This window comes from Ranitomeya variabilis, chromosome 2, assembly GCF_051348905.1.
Source record: "Ranitomeya variabilis isolate aRanVar5 chromosome 2, aRanVar5.hap1, whole genome shotgun sequence".
Taxonomy (NCBI): Eukaryota; Metazoa; Chordata; class Amphibia; order Anura; family Dendrobatidae; genus Ranitomeya; species Ranitomeya variabilis.
Genome location: NC_135233.1, coordinates 652,710,983 through 652,730,294, shown reverse-complemented (window position 1 = coordinate 652,730,294; position 19,312 = coordinate 652,710,983). Strand labels below are relative to the sequence as shown.

General features: G+C 44.3%; 1 protein-coding gene across 12 annotated transcripts in view; it reads right to left on the bottom strand.

The window, feature by feature from the left end:
- The window catches only part of QKI (QKI, KH domain containing RNA binding), a 185,123-nt gene that overhangs the window by 133,110 nt on the left and 32,701 nt on the right, over window positions 1-19,312 (bottom strand). For 11 of the 12 annotated variants that reach the window (XR_013221757.1, XM_077289163.1, XM_077289164.1 and 8 more), the window contains exon 2: window positions 3,274-3,422. Coding sequence is in view for 11 of the 12 variants with exons in the window: in XM_077289163.1 (XP_077145278.1) it covers window positions 3,274-3,422 (149 nt within the window). In the remaining variant the exon portion in view is untranslated. Of the gene's footprint in view, window positions 1-3,273; window positions 3,423-5,585; window positions 5,611-19,312 lie in introns of those variants that run through there. The other variant, XM_077289171.1, reaches the window with a different exon arrangement.

The following is a 19,312-nucleotide window of genomic DNA, read 5'->3' as shown; positions in this document are numbered from 1 at the left end:
TCGTATGGTGCATGTGGTCGCATGGTGCATGTGGTCGCATGGTGCATGTTGCCGCATGGTGCATGTCGTAGAATGGTGCATGTCGCATGTCGTCTCATGGTGCATGTCACATGGTGCATGTCGCCGCATGGTGCATGTGTCGCATGGTGCATGTGGTCGCATGGTGCATGTGGTCGCATGGTGCATGTTGCCGCATGGTGCATGTCGTAGAATGGTGCATGTCGCATGTCGTTGCATGGTGCATGTCGTTGCATGGTGTTGTATGTATGTATGTATGTACTGTGTTTTTTTTTTTTACATTCAACACATTAGCCGGATGATGGGACTACTACTGTCCCATCATTGGCTAATGTGTCACTCACTGTCAGTGTAGCAGGCAGAGCCCGATGGGACTTGTAGTCCCATCGGACGATGCCTGCACACACACGCACAGCGCCGGCACACACACACACGCACAGCGTCGGCACACGCACACACAGCGCCGGCACACACACACACACACACACACACACACACACACACACACCGCCGGCGGGCAGAAGCACCGGCGGGCACAAGCACCGGCGCCGGCGGGCACAAGCACCGGCGCCGGCGGGCACAAGCACCGGCGCCGGCGGGCACAAGCACCGGCGCCGGCGGGCACAAGCACCGGCGCCGGCGGGCACATGCACCGGCGGGCAGAAACACCGGCGCCGGCGGGCACAAGCACCGGCAGACCCCCGGCGACCGAAGCACAGCCCAGCCACACACCATGATCCCAGCACTGAGCAGTGAGCACACACAGCCCCGCCCGCCCCCAGCACAGCCCTGCCCGCCCCCAGCACAGCCCTGCCCGCCCCCAGCACAGCCCTGCAGGCAGCCCCCAGCACCGCCCACAGCCCAGTCACTCTTGCTGAGTGACTGCTGACTGTGCGGCTGGGTCACGCCTGCTGCTGACGTCACGTCAATTTTCAGAGCCTGGAAATTGACGTGACGTCGGCGGAAATGAGCGGCGGCTGCAGTCTGGGGGTCATGTGACCCGGACTCAGCAGGAGGAATAGCGCCGCTCACAGGCGAAAACGTCAACAGAAGGTAATGGCACAATTCATTAGGGGCCCCGGGGGGGTACATTGGGGGGTTAATTGAAAGTAGTGGACAACCCCTTTAAGTTCATACTGGAATATATATTTTTATTTTCAGCCAGAGACTTGCAAAAAAAAAAAATCTCAATTTTTTCGAATTGTGCCATTGCATTTGAAATTTAAAAATGAAAATCGAACAACAGAAACCTATTTCATGCTTGGGAAATTCTATCCCAAATCTATTTTGGGGAAGCTTTAAATGGACACATTATCGCAGGGATGCAATTCTGTCGCCTTTCCTGAAATATTATTTGTCAATGTCAAGAGACGGCTGTAACCTTTAGCTGCTGGGTTCAGTGGCTGCAATGTCCCAATGCGGTTTGCTACTAAAAGTGCGTTTTGGTTACAAAGACAAGACCATAAGAATAAAATCTGTGTACTACAGCACAATTATAAGGTCACCATCTACTCATATCCACGACTCAAGACAAATAATGGCTACAAATAAGAATCAGATTCATTAGAACCACAGAATTGACTATTATAGGGTCATGGCCTGTCACAGTGTTCAACTGTATACACAAAAATACATGCTGCTCTATTTTATTTCCGGTCTATATCAGACAGAACCTCTGATGCAGATGTGAACCTTTATAAATACAAGCCTTATATATTTGAAGCCTTATAGATACAAGATTAAAGTATATTCCCATTATTAAGTGTTATGAGAGCAAATTATCAGACATTCCTCAACTGAATGGAGCTTTATTCAATCGCTGTAGGACTTCAAAATAGAGCAGAGCACAGTGTTAGGCTATGTGCACACTGTGAAATTTGCTGCAGATCCACAGCGGTTTTGATGCTGCGGATTTGCAACTGTTTTCCATGAGTTTACAGTACCATGTAAACCTATGGAAAACAAAATCCGCAGTGCACATGTTAAAAACGACAAAACGCTGCGTTGTTTATTCCGCAGCATGTCCATTCTTTGGGCGGATTCCGCAGCGGTTTACACCTGCTCCATAATAGGAATCCGCAGGTGTAAACCGCAGGTGAAATCCGCACAAAAACCGCATAAAATCCGTGGTAAATCCGCAGGTAAAACGCAGTGCTTTTTACCTGCGGATTTCTCAAAACAGGTGCGGAAAAAGCCGCAGGGGTTCCATCTACATGTGCACATACCCTTAAAGAGGTAGGCTACTTTTTCACAGACTACCTATCCATAGGATAGGTCATCAATATCTGATTGGTCGGGGTCAGACACCCGGCAGTCCCACCAATCAGCTGTTCTCGGCTTGAACTGTTCGATCGTGGAGTTGCTCTGTCTTCCAGTAGTGGCCACGGAAGGGTACTACATATCCACCTCCTATTCAAATCAATAGGAGGTGCATGTCTAGTAGCCTGCTGTAGCCACTATCGGTAGACTGTGTAGCTCCACAATCAAGCAGCCGATCGGTTGTGGTGTTGGACTCCGACCGATCCTTAGGATAGGTCATCAGTGGAAAAATAGTGGACAACTTCTTTAAGCCACCTCTGGCAGTCTCATAGAATGATAAGAGCAATGGCCACTGATCCGTTCCTGAGCCTCAATTGAGATCGATAGAAGTCCCAGTGATCAGACCGACACCAATCAGCAAGTTTTCACCTATGGTTTGGATAGGTAACATTAAGCAGCGGATCTATCATCAGAATATGCTTAATCACAGCCCAACAGCTCCAGGATTTATACACTGGAAACCAATGCAGATTATAGCCCAAACATTGGTGACAGTTCCATTAATAAAGTGTGAAATCTAAGGGGTGCGATCATTTATGGAGTAGCACACACCTGCTTGGCTATATCCAGGACTCCCACAGAAGTCACTGGAGAAAGCGGCACATGCATCCCAACCATCAGGCACTAGGCATGATAGGTGCAGGTGCCGGTGGTGGCCCTTACATGTATTAAAATTGAATGATATATTCTGTAGCTATTCTTGAAATGCCCCAGATGAGACTGCCACCTTCAAGTGGATTATATAATCTAGACAAGTCTTTTCCGCATTAACCAGAGCAGTAGCCTCCGCAGGGTCAGTGTTATCAGGTGCATTGCAGGAATAAAGTGAAACTACAGGACGGCCACTTAGCATTACACTGGCCCCATCACATCACATATCAATAATGCAACTGTCTCAATAATAAAATCACACACACAAATGAGGCATATACTTACATCTGGATATTCTTTTACAGGCACATAAAGTTTTTCTTGTAACTGTACAATAGGTCCAATACCGTCAGGTAATTCTGCACTTCGCCTGTCAGGGTTGCCACTGCCATTTAATGTGTCATTGTACATGTCTTTCCGTACCCTGCTGATCTCTGCAAGGAAACAAACAGAAAACACAGTCAATAGCTGCCATCTACAAATATAAGGGGACAGAATAACATGGCTTCATTACAGAATTACTGAGCGTCAGGAGGTGTACCCCAAATAGCAGCACGCTATAGCTAGCCATGGTGGTGTGCGATACCGGGGATTCTGGACGTCCTCCACTAGCAAGTGCCAGAGTCAGGACAAATTCATGCACATGGAAGGTTTGATCCATTTTCATTCATTTGCTTCTTACGATAACCTGACAAGTATCTGCTTGTGGATCTATAAAAGGACTGGTAGAAATAGCCTGCTCCCAACTTACAGAGACGAGAATACTAATATGAGCACACGCTTGTTTCCAAGTACTGTGCTTTGACTTCAGGGTTTTTTTTTATAGTATTGTTATTTTTTTTTAGAAATGAAAACTATGAATAAAGTAGCCTGCTCTGATGCTCCATCATCACAACAGGAGGGTTGGGGGAAGGCAGCTGGCCTGCCAAAGCATTTTACAGTCAGAGCATCTATTAGGCCGTTACTTATACCAATCAGCTGCACATTTTTATTTTTCACCTAAAAAAAATGCATTTCTAGTGTTGAAAAGTGTGTAACTCGCATGTCTCCAAATGAGATAAATGGGAGTGGACCACGGGTACAAACTACAATTAGGGTCTGCACTGCATCCAACAGTAAGGGCTGTGACTTTACGAAAGTGATGGATGGTGGCTAAAGCAGAAATGCTTAAGAGAAAAAAACAGCAGCAGCCATGTAACCTGCTTTTAATTTGAAAGGTCATTCTAATAAAATACAGCCGAATATATATCAAGTATGTCAAATAAATTGAAAGGGCAACAACATAATGGACCTGAGAGACCAGCGAAAAATGCTGCCCCAAGCAAGTAAGCAAAACTGGCTCCCAGGGTACGAGCCGGCGTGTTCTGCACTAGACGGGAGTTGGTTTTACATAATCAGCTGGTTGATTTTAAAAATGATAACCAAATCCCTAGCAAGGCAGGAGATTACCCTGGATTAGGGGGCTGTACTCACTTGCTATTGTAACAGCCTTTACATTATTATGCTTCCTCTGTGGCCATAAGGTTATATTCAGCCTACATAGGCGGAAATGAAAAACATTACAGTACCCTTGGCAAAATCATCATCAATTTCACATCGCTTGTGAAAAGCCCGGCCTACAATGGGATGAATATACAGTGCAGGAGATACAATATTCCCGGAGAGAAAAATAACCAAGCCAACTATACGCCACAGTAACTGAAGAACAGTATGCAACTACAGTGTTTTACATAAACAAACTTTAAATATTTGCACACTTAAATTATATACGAGCAAACACACACATTTTTATGGATCTTCAATAACTCCATGAGAGATTCGTGCATCACTAATGTCAGGTGAGTTTGAGCATATCAGCTGAAGGGGCAGTGAGGCCCGGCAGTGGCTCCGGTCAGGAAGCGGTGGGGCTGATGAAAGCCTTACAGCAGGGCTAGGGAGGTAAGACTTCTCCAGGCCTGCAGGCTTTCCACACAAAAGAAAATGATTGAATTCTGAAATTGAGAGAGCTGACAAATCAGCAAAAGCACTGTCCATTAATCACTAGCGTGACAGTTTAATCATCCTAAGTACTTTTATAAATAGTGCTCACAGGAGAAAACCAGATTTTATTTTAACCCCTTATGTAGAAGGTCTGCTAACCAACTGTTGAAAAATTAGCTGTATATCATCCACCTCAGCCCTGCACAGACATATACATGGTAGGAGCCCCAAGCCAGCTAACAGCCTTTCGGTTATCTCTAGGCAGTCACATTGTGTTCTAGGAGCCTTGTACCCTGCAGAGCTGCTGTAGGAACGGCTCTGGCCTAGGAGCCAAGTCTCCTTTGGAAAATATATACAGTTTTCCCGGTGAGACCCAATCATCTCCACCCTGCAAATATCAACGCAAAAGAGAAAGAAAAACGGTTTAAATTTGTTTTTCTAAACAAGTAACAAAAAACCTTAATGAGTGCATGGAGTTACTAGGCTGGATTCACAAGAATTTCTAATATGAGACTTCAGAAAATCATGACCAAAAAAATACACCACAGATCCGGATATGTCCGCACTAGGTGAATACACCCTCACACAGAATATAGTGTACATCCATTGTCCCTTACCATCTTCCATTATTTACACTACTCGGACAGAGCAGCGTATGGACGCCACAGACTTCCTCCTGAGCCCATACACCGCTCTGGGCCCGCACCCCGGCAGGGGCTGCGCATGCTACACACGGTCTGAGCACTCCACCTCCACCAGTCAGCAGCTCTTCGGAGTGTAGAATATAGAAAAGAATCTTTGGAAATAATCACGCACTAAATAATCTTTATTAACAATTGAAGTGTGCTTTAATAGACACACTGACTGATTACCAGCTTGTTGACACCTGTGACGCAAATTACAGGACACTTTCGTTTAACATGTCCCTATGGTCAAATTATTGGCAATCTTTTATAGGGGTGCCATCATTTTTGTTCAGGCCATGTTCATTAGTTTTTTTTCTTAAACTTTTCTGTTCAATCTCATTACAAAAGCAACATGTGATTTTAATAAGTAGATATTAAGTATATTAAAATTAAAAATTACTTTTGTCAGTTTTAAGTGACATCAATGACCATTGTGGGCTTTTGTCCACAACTGTAACAAGTCCTTTATCTGGCTAGCTGCTCAGAGCGCTTAGTTCTGAGGACTCTATCCCCCTCCCTCCAGCGTCAGGCTACATTCACACATCTGTGCGACACATCCTAGTGCTCAGTCATCTTCGCAGATAGCACACTGTCCTATAGAGTTGCATTAATCCACATACAGATTTTTAAACGGATCTGTATGTCTGGTGTGAAAAACTGAACAGGTCCAATTCTCATCAGCTTTGTGCGGCAGGCTCAGTCATTAAAGTCTACAGGATCTGTGTAATACAGATACTTTGTACTTTTTCCATCTGATCATCAGGCTTTTTAACTGAAACATTGTTCAGAGTTAATGGATTAAAAAAGTTTATACAGTTGGCATCAGTGTAAGAAAACTAAAGAAAAAAAAATGGATGCAACTAGGATGACAACTGAGCAAAAAAAACAAATTGGTCTGTTTTTCTCAGAGATTTTTTCCCTGCCCACTTCATGGGTAGACAACCCAAACTGGACATAAGAGTGACCATCAAACCATAGAAAGGTGTTAAAAACTAAGAATGCCAAGACCGTAATGGCCCATCAAGTCTAAAATCCATCTCTACTAGACCAGTAATGGAAAAGCTGCAGGAGTAAGTTTAGGGGGAGATAAAAATGAGGGAAATAGGGGGCTGAGCTAGCCTAAGAAAAGAGGCCAACCCAGCCAGTAGCAGGGGGAAAGTGGCACATCTCACCACAAACGATATTTTAGAATAGCCGCTCATAACAGATGTTTCATTGAAAAACAGATGGCTGGAACGGATTCTGGGAATAGTTGCCTGTATCTCAGCGTGACACAGAGGGAGAAAAATTCCCAGAAAAGGATGTAGTCACGTAACAAATCTACAGAAGAACTCTTGTAATGCTTTGATGAGTTAAAAAAACCATGGCATTTCATTTTGGAACTGCCTGAACCCCCCCTAATTCACAGTATTCATGTAATGTGGTGCAGTAAGAATGCAGAGTGCTTTCACACAAAGGGCCCGAGTCCTCAAGATGTCTGCCAGAATTCTGACGCAAATCAACTTGAAATGTCGCAACATTTTTATGCAACTAAAGTAGTGGAAATTATGCCAGAAATATATTGAAGACCCAGACTGGAGTAACACAGATGTGCTAGATTCATTACGGTAAGGGACGCTCGCCTTTTAATGAAGTTAGCGCATCTTATTGTAGTGTGCAGTTTATCAAGAGGCAGGGGTACAGAATGCCAGGTTTTATTATGAGCCCAAGGTTTTTAGCTAAAATGACCTTTTGCCATTATTCAGGCCTCATGTAGACATCCAAGGATCACATACACGTTTTATCCGTGCGTTTCACGGCCAGAATACATACCGCTATAATCTATGGCCTAGTCACATGATCATGTTGTTCTGCAGACTGTGTGTGCGATCTGAGTCTATGGGCCTGTGAAAGATCATTGACAGCACATCTTGTAATCCGTGTGCAGTAAATCTATGGAAGCTTTGCAATGTATTCATCCATAAGTGAAAATCACTGATTTAGCACTGATGGTGAATCCTGGCACTGACCAAACACTGATGAAAACTGGATCCAATGTCTGAATGTGGCCTTAAATCAACAGGACAACGTGTGAAGTTTTCATTGAAATGAGTTTTTCAGTATGAAGGCTTTTTTTTTTCCAAAATACAACATGTTATAGAAAAGTGAATATTATATACATATATACACACAAACCAGAAGAGTTATTTCTTAGCAGGACAAAACTCATGCTGGGGATGTTCCACTAAATACAGGACAGAAGAGAATCCCAAACCCAAGTAATAACCTATATGGCATATGTTGTAAGCATGGGCAAGAATGGCAAGCAGTTGGGTAAGCTTCTTTAACATATCCTCCTTGTAGTAAGTGAACCTCCGCTTATCAGTGTGGTGGCAGGAAGCCCGGCATTCTAACTATGAAGAGATGTGATGTCCCGACCTCCATCTTGACAGCCCCATTCCTCCTCCCACCATTGTGTACAGCAGAGGTGTCAAACTGCATTCCTTGAGGGCCGCCAACAGGTCATGTTTTCAGGATTTCCTTGTATTGCACAGGTGATAATTTAATCACCTGCACAGAATGATTCCAGCACCTTGTGGAATGCTAAGGAAATCCTGAAAACATGACCTGTTGGCGGCCCTCGAGGAATGCAGTTTGACACCTCTGGTGTACAGGGAAGGGATGCACTGCTCTATTATATTTCCATGGCAAACATTGTAGTCACACAGAAATGAACACTACTTTCTACCTGAAAATAGAAAAATGACATGTATCTATTTCAATTGATGTGAACATTACATACCAGCAGTGCTAAATATACACCGGCACGGCTCTAATGAAGGAGACTGACAAGGAAGAATGCCATCCCTCGCCAATGCCATGGCTGACATGTATGCTATTTTTATTTTTCTGCCAGTTCCCTCAGACAAAGAATGACCTTGAGAGCGGGAGGCCTTGAAGCCGACAGCAGCAAGTGCTGGATTATTTTACAATGTTAGCAACAAAAGGTTGCTCTTGTTTTTACATAGACTGGTAAAACTCAAGCACCACTCAAAATAATTTACCAGAATAAAAATCACTAAACAATGCAGCCACATTTACCTCAATGACAAAACCTCTGATATCACTGCACTCATCCGGCCTCCACTGTAAAACTCACCAGAGAAATGAGACTGTGGAGATGTTCATGTTTGGCGCTGTGCCACTATTAAACATCAGGTGTGGCATCAATGCCCTGGAAACTGGGAGAACCTGGAGTACAAAGAAGAGTCTGCAACCTTAAGTCTACATTCTCAAGTCTGTGCCACCAGTCCATCAGTGAAAATGTCCCACCTCACAAAAGACGACACTGAACACAAAATGGAGCCCATCAGAACCTTAGCTCTCCCTCAGATGTTGTCTGTGGGGTCACAGTTAAGACTTTAGACATGTTAGCAGGGCAAGATGTCTCCTTCACACTCTCACATACTGTGACTGCCATAAAAAAATGGAGGTTTTAAGTGTCATCTTATGCAGAAATGTGTCTGACATTTTGAAGTTTTCTGCAGAAGCCCTTAGACAAAAGCATCAGAAAATGATATTACTATACCTAGACCATGCAGTGTTTCGATAAACCACTGCTAATCTCAAAACGCTGTTCATGAACACGGTTCATCATAATACTATGGACTTGTAACCCCATTACATAACTAAGTGGTTTGACTGAGGAAGAAGGCTTCTTCTGTCATCCATCCACAGACTGAACAGCAGTACTGAGCTGCCATGGTAACTTAACTAAAAAAACAATCCCCTGGGCTACCACAGCTGCATGCCTTGGCAGGGCAATGCTTTGGTATCCCATGTATAGTAAATTAACATGTCTACGGTAAAAAAACAAAAACTTTAAAGGAATAATGTGTTACTAAAGTAAAATATATACAACACACACACACGGTTGTGTTGCAATTGCCATGGTGCAAATAATTTAGTTACCCAATATACCATGTGGTGAAAGAACACAAAAAATAAAAAGAAATATTGCACAATATGACTAATAAGTATTAAGAAAGTAGAATGAGGTTAGAATCTGCTAAATTTGATTTTGCTTGCCCTTACCATTTAAAAGTAGAACAATAAAACCCTATACATATTTAGTGTTGCCGTAATCATGCAGTCTCATGAAATAAATGTACCATTATCAGCACAAAATTTAAAATACAAAAATAATGCAGGTATTAAATAGGTTTTCTCTATTCCTATTGCAAAATATTAACATTTTTGTTTATGTGCACATGTAGTCTTTTCCAGGCAGATAACGCATGGGACTCGCCTGAAAAAGCACTCAATGCACATTAAAGATATTGAAAATTCACACTGTGTAAAAACCATCTTGCTGTCCATAGGTTTCATCTTTTGGAACATCTTTCAGCCACGTCGGGCTTTGAAAGCCGCACAGTGACCTGACCATTGTGTCGTGCAATGCCATTCTGTGTGGCCGGCCACCAAACATCTGACTCCTCTGTGTTCAGCATCTCTCAAAATATGGGGATAGTTGCCCTGATTGTATGGTCATTTTGATTCCTTTTTTCTGAAATTTTTAGAAGGCCCTCTTGGTCTGTAATAGTGGAAGTTGCAGGAATCAAACCCCCATTTATTAGATTATGGCATACTTCGTAATGTTGATTGATATATAGCTTGGATCGGAATATCCCTTCAAATTTTACACAGCCTTGGGAGTGGTACATTCACAAATTTGTCATCAAGACCAAAAAAGTTGTGCACCTCTTGGTTGAAGTAACATCTTGTTCCAGACTTGTGTGTTTTTCACAATTGTGAATAAAGCGCTGTATGAAAACCCCGGCCTTACTCTAATTGGATTGTGACCTTAGTGTGGACACAGGAGGTCCTGGCAGTGACCTGAAGAAGTCATGTTGCCATCTGGTCCCATGTGAGCTCCTGTGACTGGAAGGTTCGGTCACTTGATGGCTGTACAGTAGGGATAATATGGTGGGTACTCAACGGTAGAAATGTATTATTGTGCTCGGGGGTAGAGAGATTTTATTTCCTAGAAATTCTTCAGTGCTGCGGTATGTCCATGTAGTATCATGAAGGATGTACAGTGACACTTCAGGAACACACAATGATCATTTGTGATTTATTACCACAACCACCTAAACACAAGAGTATGCTGACAACAGGTTGTGAAGACCCACATAAGTTGCAGTACAAAATCTCAAAAGCCATATTTTGATTGTCAGAACCCAGAACTATCAGGTGTATACAATGAACACCTAGTGGGTAAGGTGGCCACGTGGGGGGGGGGGGGGGGTAAGTGGCCAAGTGGCCACGTAGGGGGGGTAAGTGGCCACGTAGGGGGGGTAAGTGGCCACGTAGGGGGGGGTAAGTGGCCACGTGGGGGGGGTAAGTGGCCACGTAGGGGGGGTGGTAAGTGGCCACGTAGGGGGGGTGAGTGGCCACGTAGGGGGGGTGAGTGGCCACGTAGGGGGGGTGAGTGGCCACGTAGGGGGGGTAAGTGGCCACGTAGGGGGGGTGAGTGGCCACGTAGGGGGGGTAAGTGGCCACGTAGGGGGGGTAAGTGGCCACGTAGGGGGGGTAAGTGGCCACGTAGGGGGGGGGGTAAGTGGCCACGTAGGGGGGGGGGGGTAAGTGGCCACGTAGGGGGGGGTAAGTGGCCACGTAGGGGGGGGGTAAGTGGCCACGTAGGGGGGGGTAAGTGGCCACGTAGGGGGGGGGGGGTAAGTGGCCACGTAGGGGGGGTAAGTGGCCACGTAGGGGGGGGTAAGTGGCCACGTAGGGGGGGTAAGTGGCCACGTAGGGGGGGTAAGTGGCCACGTAGGGGGGGGTAAGGTGGCCACATAGGGGGGCCTTTTCCAGTAAAGTGCTCTTCTAATTAGAACGGTCATCGTGTTAATGTTGCACGCTCCTCCTAATGCCTTAATGCTTGGCGGAGGAGTCATTTAAATTATTGCACTTTGGCAAAGCAGGGAAACATTTTGTGTATTCTTACAAGTCCAATTTATATGTAGCATTTGTTGAGATCTCTATGAAAGCAAATTTATTAGCATCATTATGATCGCTCAACTTGCTGTGCGAATGCCATACATATGCAAAGTTGAATCTCTGCGTCCATCTGTTTTCTCTTTGTGCATCGCTAGTCATCTAAAGCTACAGTCAAGATCAGTCACACGCACACACAAATATAATAATTACGCTACAACTGTAGCCCAGCGAGGGGGAGGGGAGGAGGGGCACTAAGCACGCTACTGTAGTGGTGGGAGATCGGACAGAGCGGATGCACGACTAGCCTGCAGAGATTAGGACTCTGCTGCCCCCTGACCGCGCTCATCACTTCAGATGGATCAGAACACCAAATCTCACCAATAATGCCAGCCGAGTGTATATACAGCATATCTCATTACTATATACATGGTGTTCGTCTGGGCTCATGAAAAGGATTAGCCCGCCACTTGTCACAAGCCTGACAGACATTACACTCTTTGGAGGAAAGACATCTACGTTTCATTAGATGGAGCCTGACAATTCTCAGCTATGAAGCGCTTTGACTCCTCAAAGACACAGTATGTGTATGACAGGGCTGCCAGCGAACCACACAGCCGCAGCTCCATCTTTGAGGAGAGGAATTGGAAGCGACAGCCAAGTACATGAGCACCTAAAATCAAACACCAGCCACTCGGTGACAAATGGCGAGATCCAGCGGTGTCATCATTAGGGACACCTCTACTGATGTCTCTCTGGCAAGACATCCACTATTGACAAACCCCATCCCTCATGGAGAAGTCAGAAAACAAGATAAGGACGGGCACAAGACTGCACATGGAATAGTAGCGGATCACACCAGGACACGAGAAGCAACGTATCGCCATATACAAATATTAGCACGCTCCTATTATTCGGAAAGCTCTTTCTTCCACGCTCATCTGACAGATCCAGCAAGACGTCAAAATCCTCTCATCGTGCCAGAGTCAAGGAAGTGAAAACATTTAAAGGCGTATGCACCATTATTGTGATGTACATTGCTTCGGGTCAGGAAATGTGATGCCAGGGTATATAAAGTATAGGATATATCAGACAAGCATCATGGCAGGGAGCGCCTGTACCCATCACACAGCAGCTACAGTAGAGTCATGGGCTACAAAATAACAAGACACCATTCATTTATCTGAAAAGATACAGCGGCTAAAGGAAGGCAATACTGAGCTCTTACATGGGCTCCTCTGCCTTATGCCCAACTTCAGACGCTTCATACTTCTCAATTGTAAAGCGCTGCAGAATATTATATTCGTTATTTTCACAAAATTACTTCTGTAGCGTAAAGAAAAATATCCACAAATCTTCCATATTACTATCTCTATTGGGCCTCATTAAACGATCCTAGTCTCTGAAGGGTTCTCTCAGTCTACAGCATCAGTGCTCTCAAAAAAAAATATATATATTCAAAGCTTCTCCTATCCACTGCAGTGCTAACCACAGACCGTGCCATCCACATGCTGGCCATCATGTTCAGAGATCAAAAATGGAAATCTCTATGATCGTTTTGCAGAGACCCAGCACATGGAAGAAGAAAAGAAAGTGAACAGTTCCATAGATTATAATGGGTAAATTTTCTATCCGCAGATAACAAAGGTAGAAGCCATGTCTGGACAATTCACATGTGAATGAGGCCTTATGTTTAGTGGCTACTGGAAAAATTGCAAGGTTTTAACTCAAACTTCCTGTTCTCTACAAAAAACGTTTTTTCAGCAGTCTCACCACAGGATCGGATTACAAAAAAAAAAAAAAAAAAAGTTATCAGCTCTGTATCACATGATCCACCATTTACAATAAGTGATGTCACAGCTCACCTGCTCCCCCTTCATTCACAATGACTTGTGCTGCCTACGTCCATGTGGCTGCTGAAAATAATTGGAAGTATATGCCTGGTATTAGGCCTAGTTGATAGTTTGAAAATAGCAAAAAGTTCAGATTTTCTTTTATATATAGAAAAATGAAAAAAATGAAAAAAAAAAAATTAAATAAAAAAAAGATATGTAATAGTGTTGAGCGAGCAAGCTCGAATAAGGTGTTCGAGCATGCTCGTGTCCTTATCGAGTGTTTTCTGCTAATAAACAAGCAATCCCTGCACATGTTACATCTGTCGAACAGCCCGCGAAACGTACAGCTGTGGGGACTCTAGCATATATTTCTAGCAAACAGAAAATACTCGATTAGGACAGGAGCATGCTCACATAACACCTTATGCAAGCACGCTCACTCATCACTAATTTTTTAACATAAGGACATGATCTAAATATGTTATTCTGATAGCATGTCCTCAAGCAGTCAGTCTGAACTGTAGACATTCAAAGACAAAAGCCTTCAAAACTATGAGTGAAGAACAGAAAAGGTCTTCTACCACGTCCTTGCAGGTGCACATTGGATAGTAAGGGATGTAAAGAAATAATAGGTGACTATGAATTCCACACAAATCGCCTGTTTGGTGAAGCTAACAATACAAGAGGAAACCCCTGCGGCCATGATAGAAGTGATTTATGTAGCCAGCGATTAGGATCTTACAAGGTGCTACAGAGTCATGTGATGCACGTCCAGGAGAGATAACCTCTGCACCAGCTAACCAGACAAGAGGCACATCTCTCTCTAGTAGGAGAACATTAATCTTGCTTTTTCTCCAGGTACCAACTCATTCAGACTAAATCAAAATGTAAATCTCAAAAGAAAAACTGCAGCCAAGGGAAAACATCAGCTCCAAGCAAAAGAAGATAATGCATTGTACACAGTGGCTCGGTACATAAACAGGAATAATGGCGCACAGAAAGCACGCCGACACATACACACCCCACTACATACACATCATTTCTAATACCACATGACTTGTCACTGTGCTCTCATACCAGGATTGGCAATAGCATCTGCCTGTTTTTCCCAACAAAAGTGTTAGGCTGGGGCTTCAGAGTGCTAAACATTACTTAAAGGGAAACTGTCAGCAGGTTTTTGCTGTATAATCTGAAGACTATGCTGTAGGAATTAACACACATTTCAGCGATGCCCATAATGACCTGCAATGATTGTTTTAGCACCAGGAGCTTGTCATTGCTAGGACACAGTGTGAATGGATGTCAGTCTGACACGCCCCTCCTGTGATAGGCAGCTCACTTTCTATAGACTTTGTATATGGAGAGCCAGGTGTGGGCGGGGGCAGCTTTCTCAGCTCTGCTGTATTGAAACATCCATAAACAAATATAACAGTCAACCATGGTATGGTATAGATAAATTCACCAATTACTATGTAATCAACAGGATTACTACAGCCTATCATCAATTACTACATAGAACTCCACCAGAAAAGATGATCACATGGCAATTTTAATGTATCAAAACCATAATTTTATTAAAGCACTAAATCATTTAAAATCATACTGCCAGAGTTAGAGAAGTGGAACAACAGATATATCTCACACAATCACCATTGTTAACGCACAGCGCCAAGCGATAGACAATTACCTCACATATTGAGTACTGGTGGGAAGCTAACAATAACCACAATACATAATTTTTCAAGTTAGCATAGAGATATAATAAGTCTAAAGTCATATGTATCCTTATATTACTTAATCCTGTATATCACCACCATTTATCAGCCACATTCCACTACCTTTCAGTTCCACCAACCCAGACCATATTGGGTATGCGGTAAGTGAAATGGTATAATTACCTTAAATAGCTGAAATGTGGACTGCCTGCTATCACCCGGATCTGCACGTCCGCCCCGACGCGCGTTTCGGACTCCTTTCTCAAGGGGCCTGTTGTATGCATATATGTCTCGGCCATTTTATAGCTCCGGGATGTAGCGTTCTCTCCCCCGGATGTGACGCACTCTGTTGCCCGGTCAACAGCCACACCAGCAGGCGTCGGCGTCATAGCGTGGGCGGAGCCGGGCGGGCCCCAACCACGTCAACAGACGCCGAAAGCCAGCAGGCGTAACCGCTGTTGTTCCACTTCTCTAACTCTGGCAGTATGATTTTAAATGATTTAGTGCTTTAATAAAATTATGGTTTTGATACATAAAAAATTGCCTTATGATCATCTTTTCTGGTGGAGTTCTATGTATTGAAACATATAAAAGCTGATTGTGCTAGAATAGCTGCACCCAGTAAACTAAGTGATACATTGCTGGACTCAGCTTCTCTTTGCCTACATCATGTGGCTTTCAGATGACGCAGAAAAAAACTCCAGAGAGATTCCCTTTAAATGGTCTGTGCAGACAATTTACCCTCATTCTCCCAATATTTAATTTCTTCTACTTCATGGTTTATAGCTTGTTACTAGCGAGTCCTGGTCATTGCTGTGAACTAGGAGCTTTGGCTGCACACGTTCAGTTTCTCGAACCAGTTTTGTGGCTTCTGACCCAGCCATCTCCCTACCAGCCCATATGTAGTAACATTCGGAGTGCACACAATCGATTTTCCTGAGGCGCTAGCGGAATGGGGGTGGGTTCCCACAACACTACAAGAAATAGCTACTGCACACTCATTCCATGCTGAAGTGTAGACCAGTGGTACAATCAGGATTTGAAAATTAAACACTGTTCTTTGTAGCGACCATGAAGGAGAGGTTTCAATTCATAGAAGCCACAAGAAGGGGGGGGGGGAAGGGGAAGTCTTATAGGGCACTATACAGCTTCTACCTCTCGCCAGCCCAACAGACTTACAAAAAATGGCTGCTGGGCGCACATACAAAGGGGTTCCTTCATGACAATCGCGCTCCTCATAGCTGAATGATCCCAGCACTTGTGATGCTGCAGAGACTGGCAGGGCTCCTTATACAGCAGCGTCACAAGTGTGCACACTCAGGCTAGATTGGGAGACCGGGCTGACCTCTCAGGTATAGGAGAGAAGGCCCACCAGCCCACCGGCAGGCTGAGCAGTGGGACACCGCTGAACCAAGTCTACCCGCATTTGGAACATTTTCCAACCAGTTAAATGAATAGGAAAGCAGGCACATTAAAATCAGGCAAACATGAAGCCATTTTATGCAGAGTTCTTCTTGCCAACACTTTTTTTGCAGCAGAAAAATCTGCTTACAGCCCAAACCCCATACACTTGGTTGGAAATGTAGAGTCTGCAGCATCACGGACTCCCGGTAGACGCTAACCTAAAGGTGAACTGAGGGTCCCAAACAAGATTATGCACTCGCAAGTTACCAGGTCACTGTCTGCCCATACTTCACTCAATGCATTCTCCCATCTAAATTCATTAGCGTCTCCAGATCCATCATCCTGTTGTGATCGCTCCTAACAGCTGGCTGAAGTTAATTTTAATGCATTGCTCCCAGCCAGGTAAATTAAAGACTAGAGGTTTCCTTCCCCCTCACATATATAATCAAATGTAATTACTACAGTTTGAACAATTCTTTCTGCAGTCACATTCTACACGTAAGCGTAATGAAGAAGATAGAAACATGCAGGTAGGCACAGCGGGCTGATCAGCACATCAACATTAATTACCAAATGTATTAATGCCAACTGACACTCACAGGTGCGGCATTGTGCGCCAACCGCGAGCTCAGCTGACTGATGCTGTGAGCATCTCAACAATTACTGTAAAGGAACGGCAGCGCAATGCTGATCCATAACTATGGATGGAAAGCACAGGCCGGGATACAAAAGACTAAAGGCTCATGGGCGCCAGAGTAACAAGCATCACCCTTCAGCTGCGCTGTGGTGCTGGGACGTGAGGAACCTTACAGGAGCCAGGATAGCAGCCCAAGTAACTGCAGCTTTCACTGCTGGCCGTCCGCTTCCCCCAATGGCACAGAATTTGGGGGCATTGTAGTTGGGAGATCCCGTGGGGGCGGCTTTATCCCAAAACCCATGACCATGTGTGCACACGCATTTCTACATACAGACTCATCACTTTTGCCTATACAGTGTGACTTTCTTCAACACTTCACATAAAGCTTTATTTTAGGATAAACTTGTTGCTGTTGTCACTTACGATGTTCATTTCACAAGAAGAAGCGTGACCTGTGGGCATGGAAGCAATTATTCAGTCATCTTATGTTAATAGATTGGCGCGTTATCTGACAAATAAGCCGGCATAAGATAGGACCAGCCATTTCTACAGCTGCCGGCATGAAGACCAAGAAACAATTCCGTAATAAGCAAAGGACTGAGGGGGGATAAATGATTATTAGTGGGGGTGACCATAAATGACCTTATTATGGCAAGTCACACCAAAAGTATTACCCTACAGATTGGCAGGGCGCAAACCATTGGGCATCGCTCAGGCTAGGTTCACATTAGCGTTTGAGTCCGCAGCATATCATACGTATGCGCTAACACATGCAAAAACGCATGCAAATGCATGATAACGCAGCGCTTTTAATCCGCATCAGCTTACGCAAGACGGCACAAAAATGCGGCGTTTGTATGCGGTTTTTGCCTGCGTTTGAGTTTATGCGCATGCGTTCCATATTTCCAGCAGGGCGTGTCTCAAAACAGTTCCTGGACATGCGCAGTCCAAAGTAACCAAGCACATCGAACGCATGCGTACACAGACAGTAATGCGGTTTTTTTACGCATCATCCGCATGCACATGCATATTTGACAGATTTTGGACGCTTCCAAAAATACAACATGTTGCGTTTGCCAGACGATGCTGCGACCGCGAAGCGACGCACACATACGCAAAAGCATGCGAACGCATACAAACGCATTTCTCTGCGTACACCATGTTAAAGATAGGTACGCAGGACGCATGCGGATGAAACACGGCGTACACCGACGCAAATGTGAAAGCAGCCTCAGTGTGCAGTATGGGATCACACAGTTGGTTCCTTCACCAACGCCCATTATATCCGTATGTCCATTTTTCCATCCATATGGTATCAAGTGTTTTTTTTCACTGTTTAAAAAGGGATTTCATATGTATAACAGTTTTACGGATACACTGCAAATCTTAGGCCCCTTTCACACTGCGTCCCTCATCATGTTCAGTGGTCCATCGGGGCTTATGTTCAATCCCCCGCAAAACGGGTTTCAAGCGTATAAGTTGAATAGTGACACTGACAATAAGGCTATGTGCACACGTTGCATTTTTTCAGCATTTTTTAATGCAAACCTTCAGATGCGTTTAAGAGCAAAGTCTGAGATTTTAGAAATCTCATGCACACAGCTTGTTTTGTTTTTTTATGTCCCTAGTAATTTGCGCAATACTTTGATTTTTGCCAAATGCAGCATGTCACCTTCAGTGGGTTTTTTCAACATTTTTCACCCATCAAAAGCACTGGGTGGTGCAAAAAACGCTGAAAAAAATGCAGGTATCAGTTTTTGATGATTTTTTTGTGCCAAAACCTGATGAAGTAGAATCAGCAAGTTGCTTACTGCTAAGAGAGCAAGTTCTGCCTTAAGAAAAAACGCAGCAAAAACGCAACGTGTGAACATAGTCTAATGGTGCAGACTGAGTCATCGTGTAATCTGTCATGCATCATTTTTGGCCGTATACGCCGCCAGGAAGCGGACACCCAGACGTAGTAGATTGCATCTAGGTGTCCACCTCGAGTACGCATACATGTCCAAAAATGATGCACAACAGAACACGGTGACTCAGTCTGCATCATTATGGTCAATGGCATCGTCAGCGCGTACGTCCAAAACCTGTTCT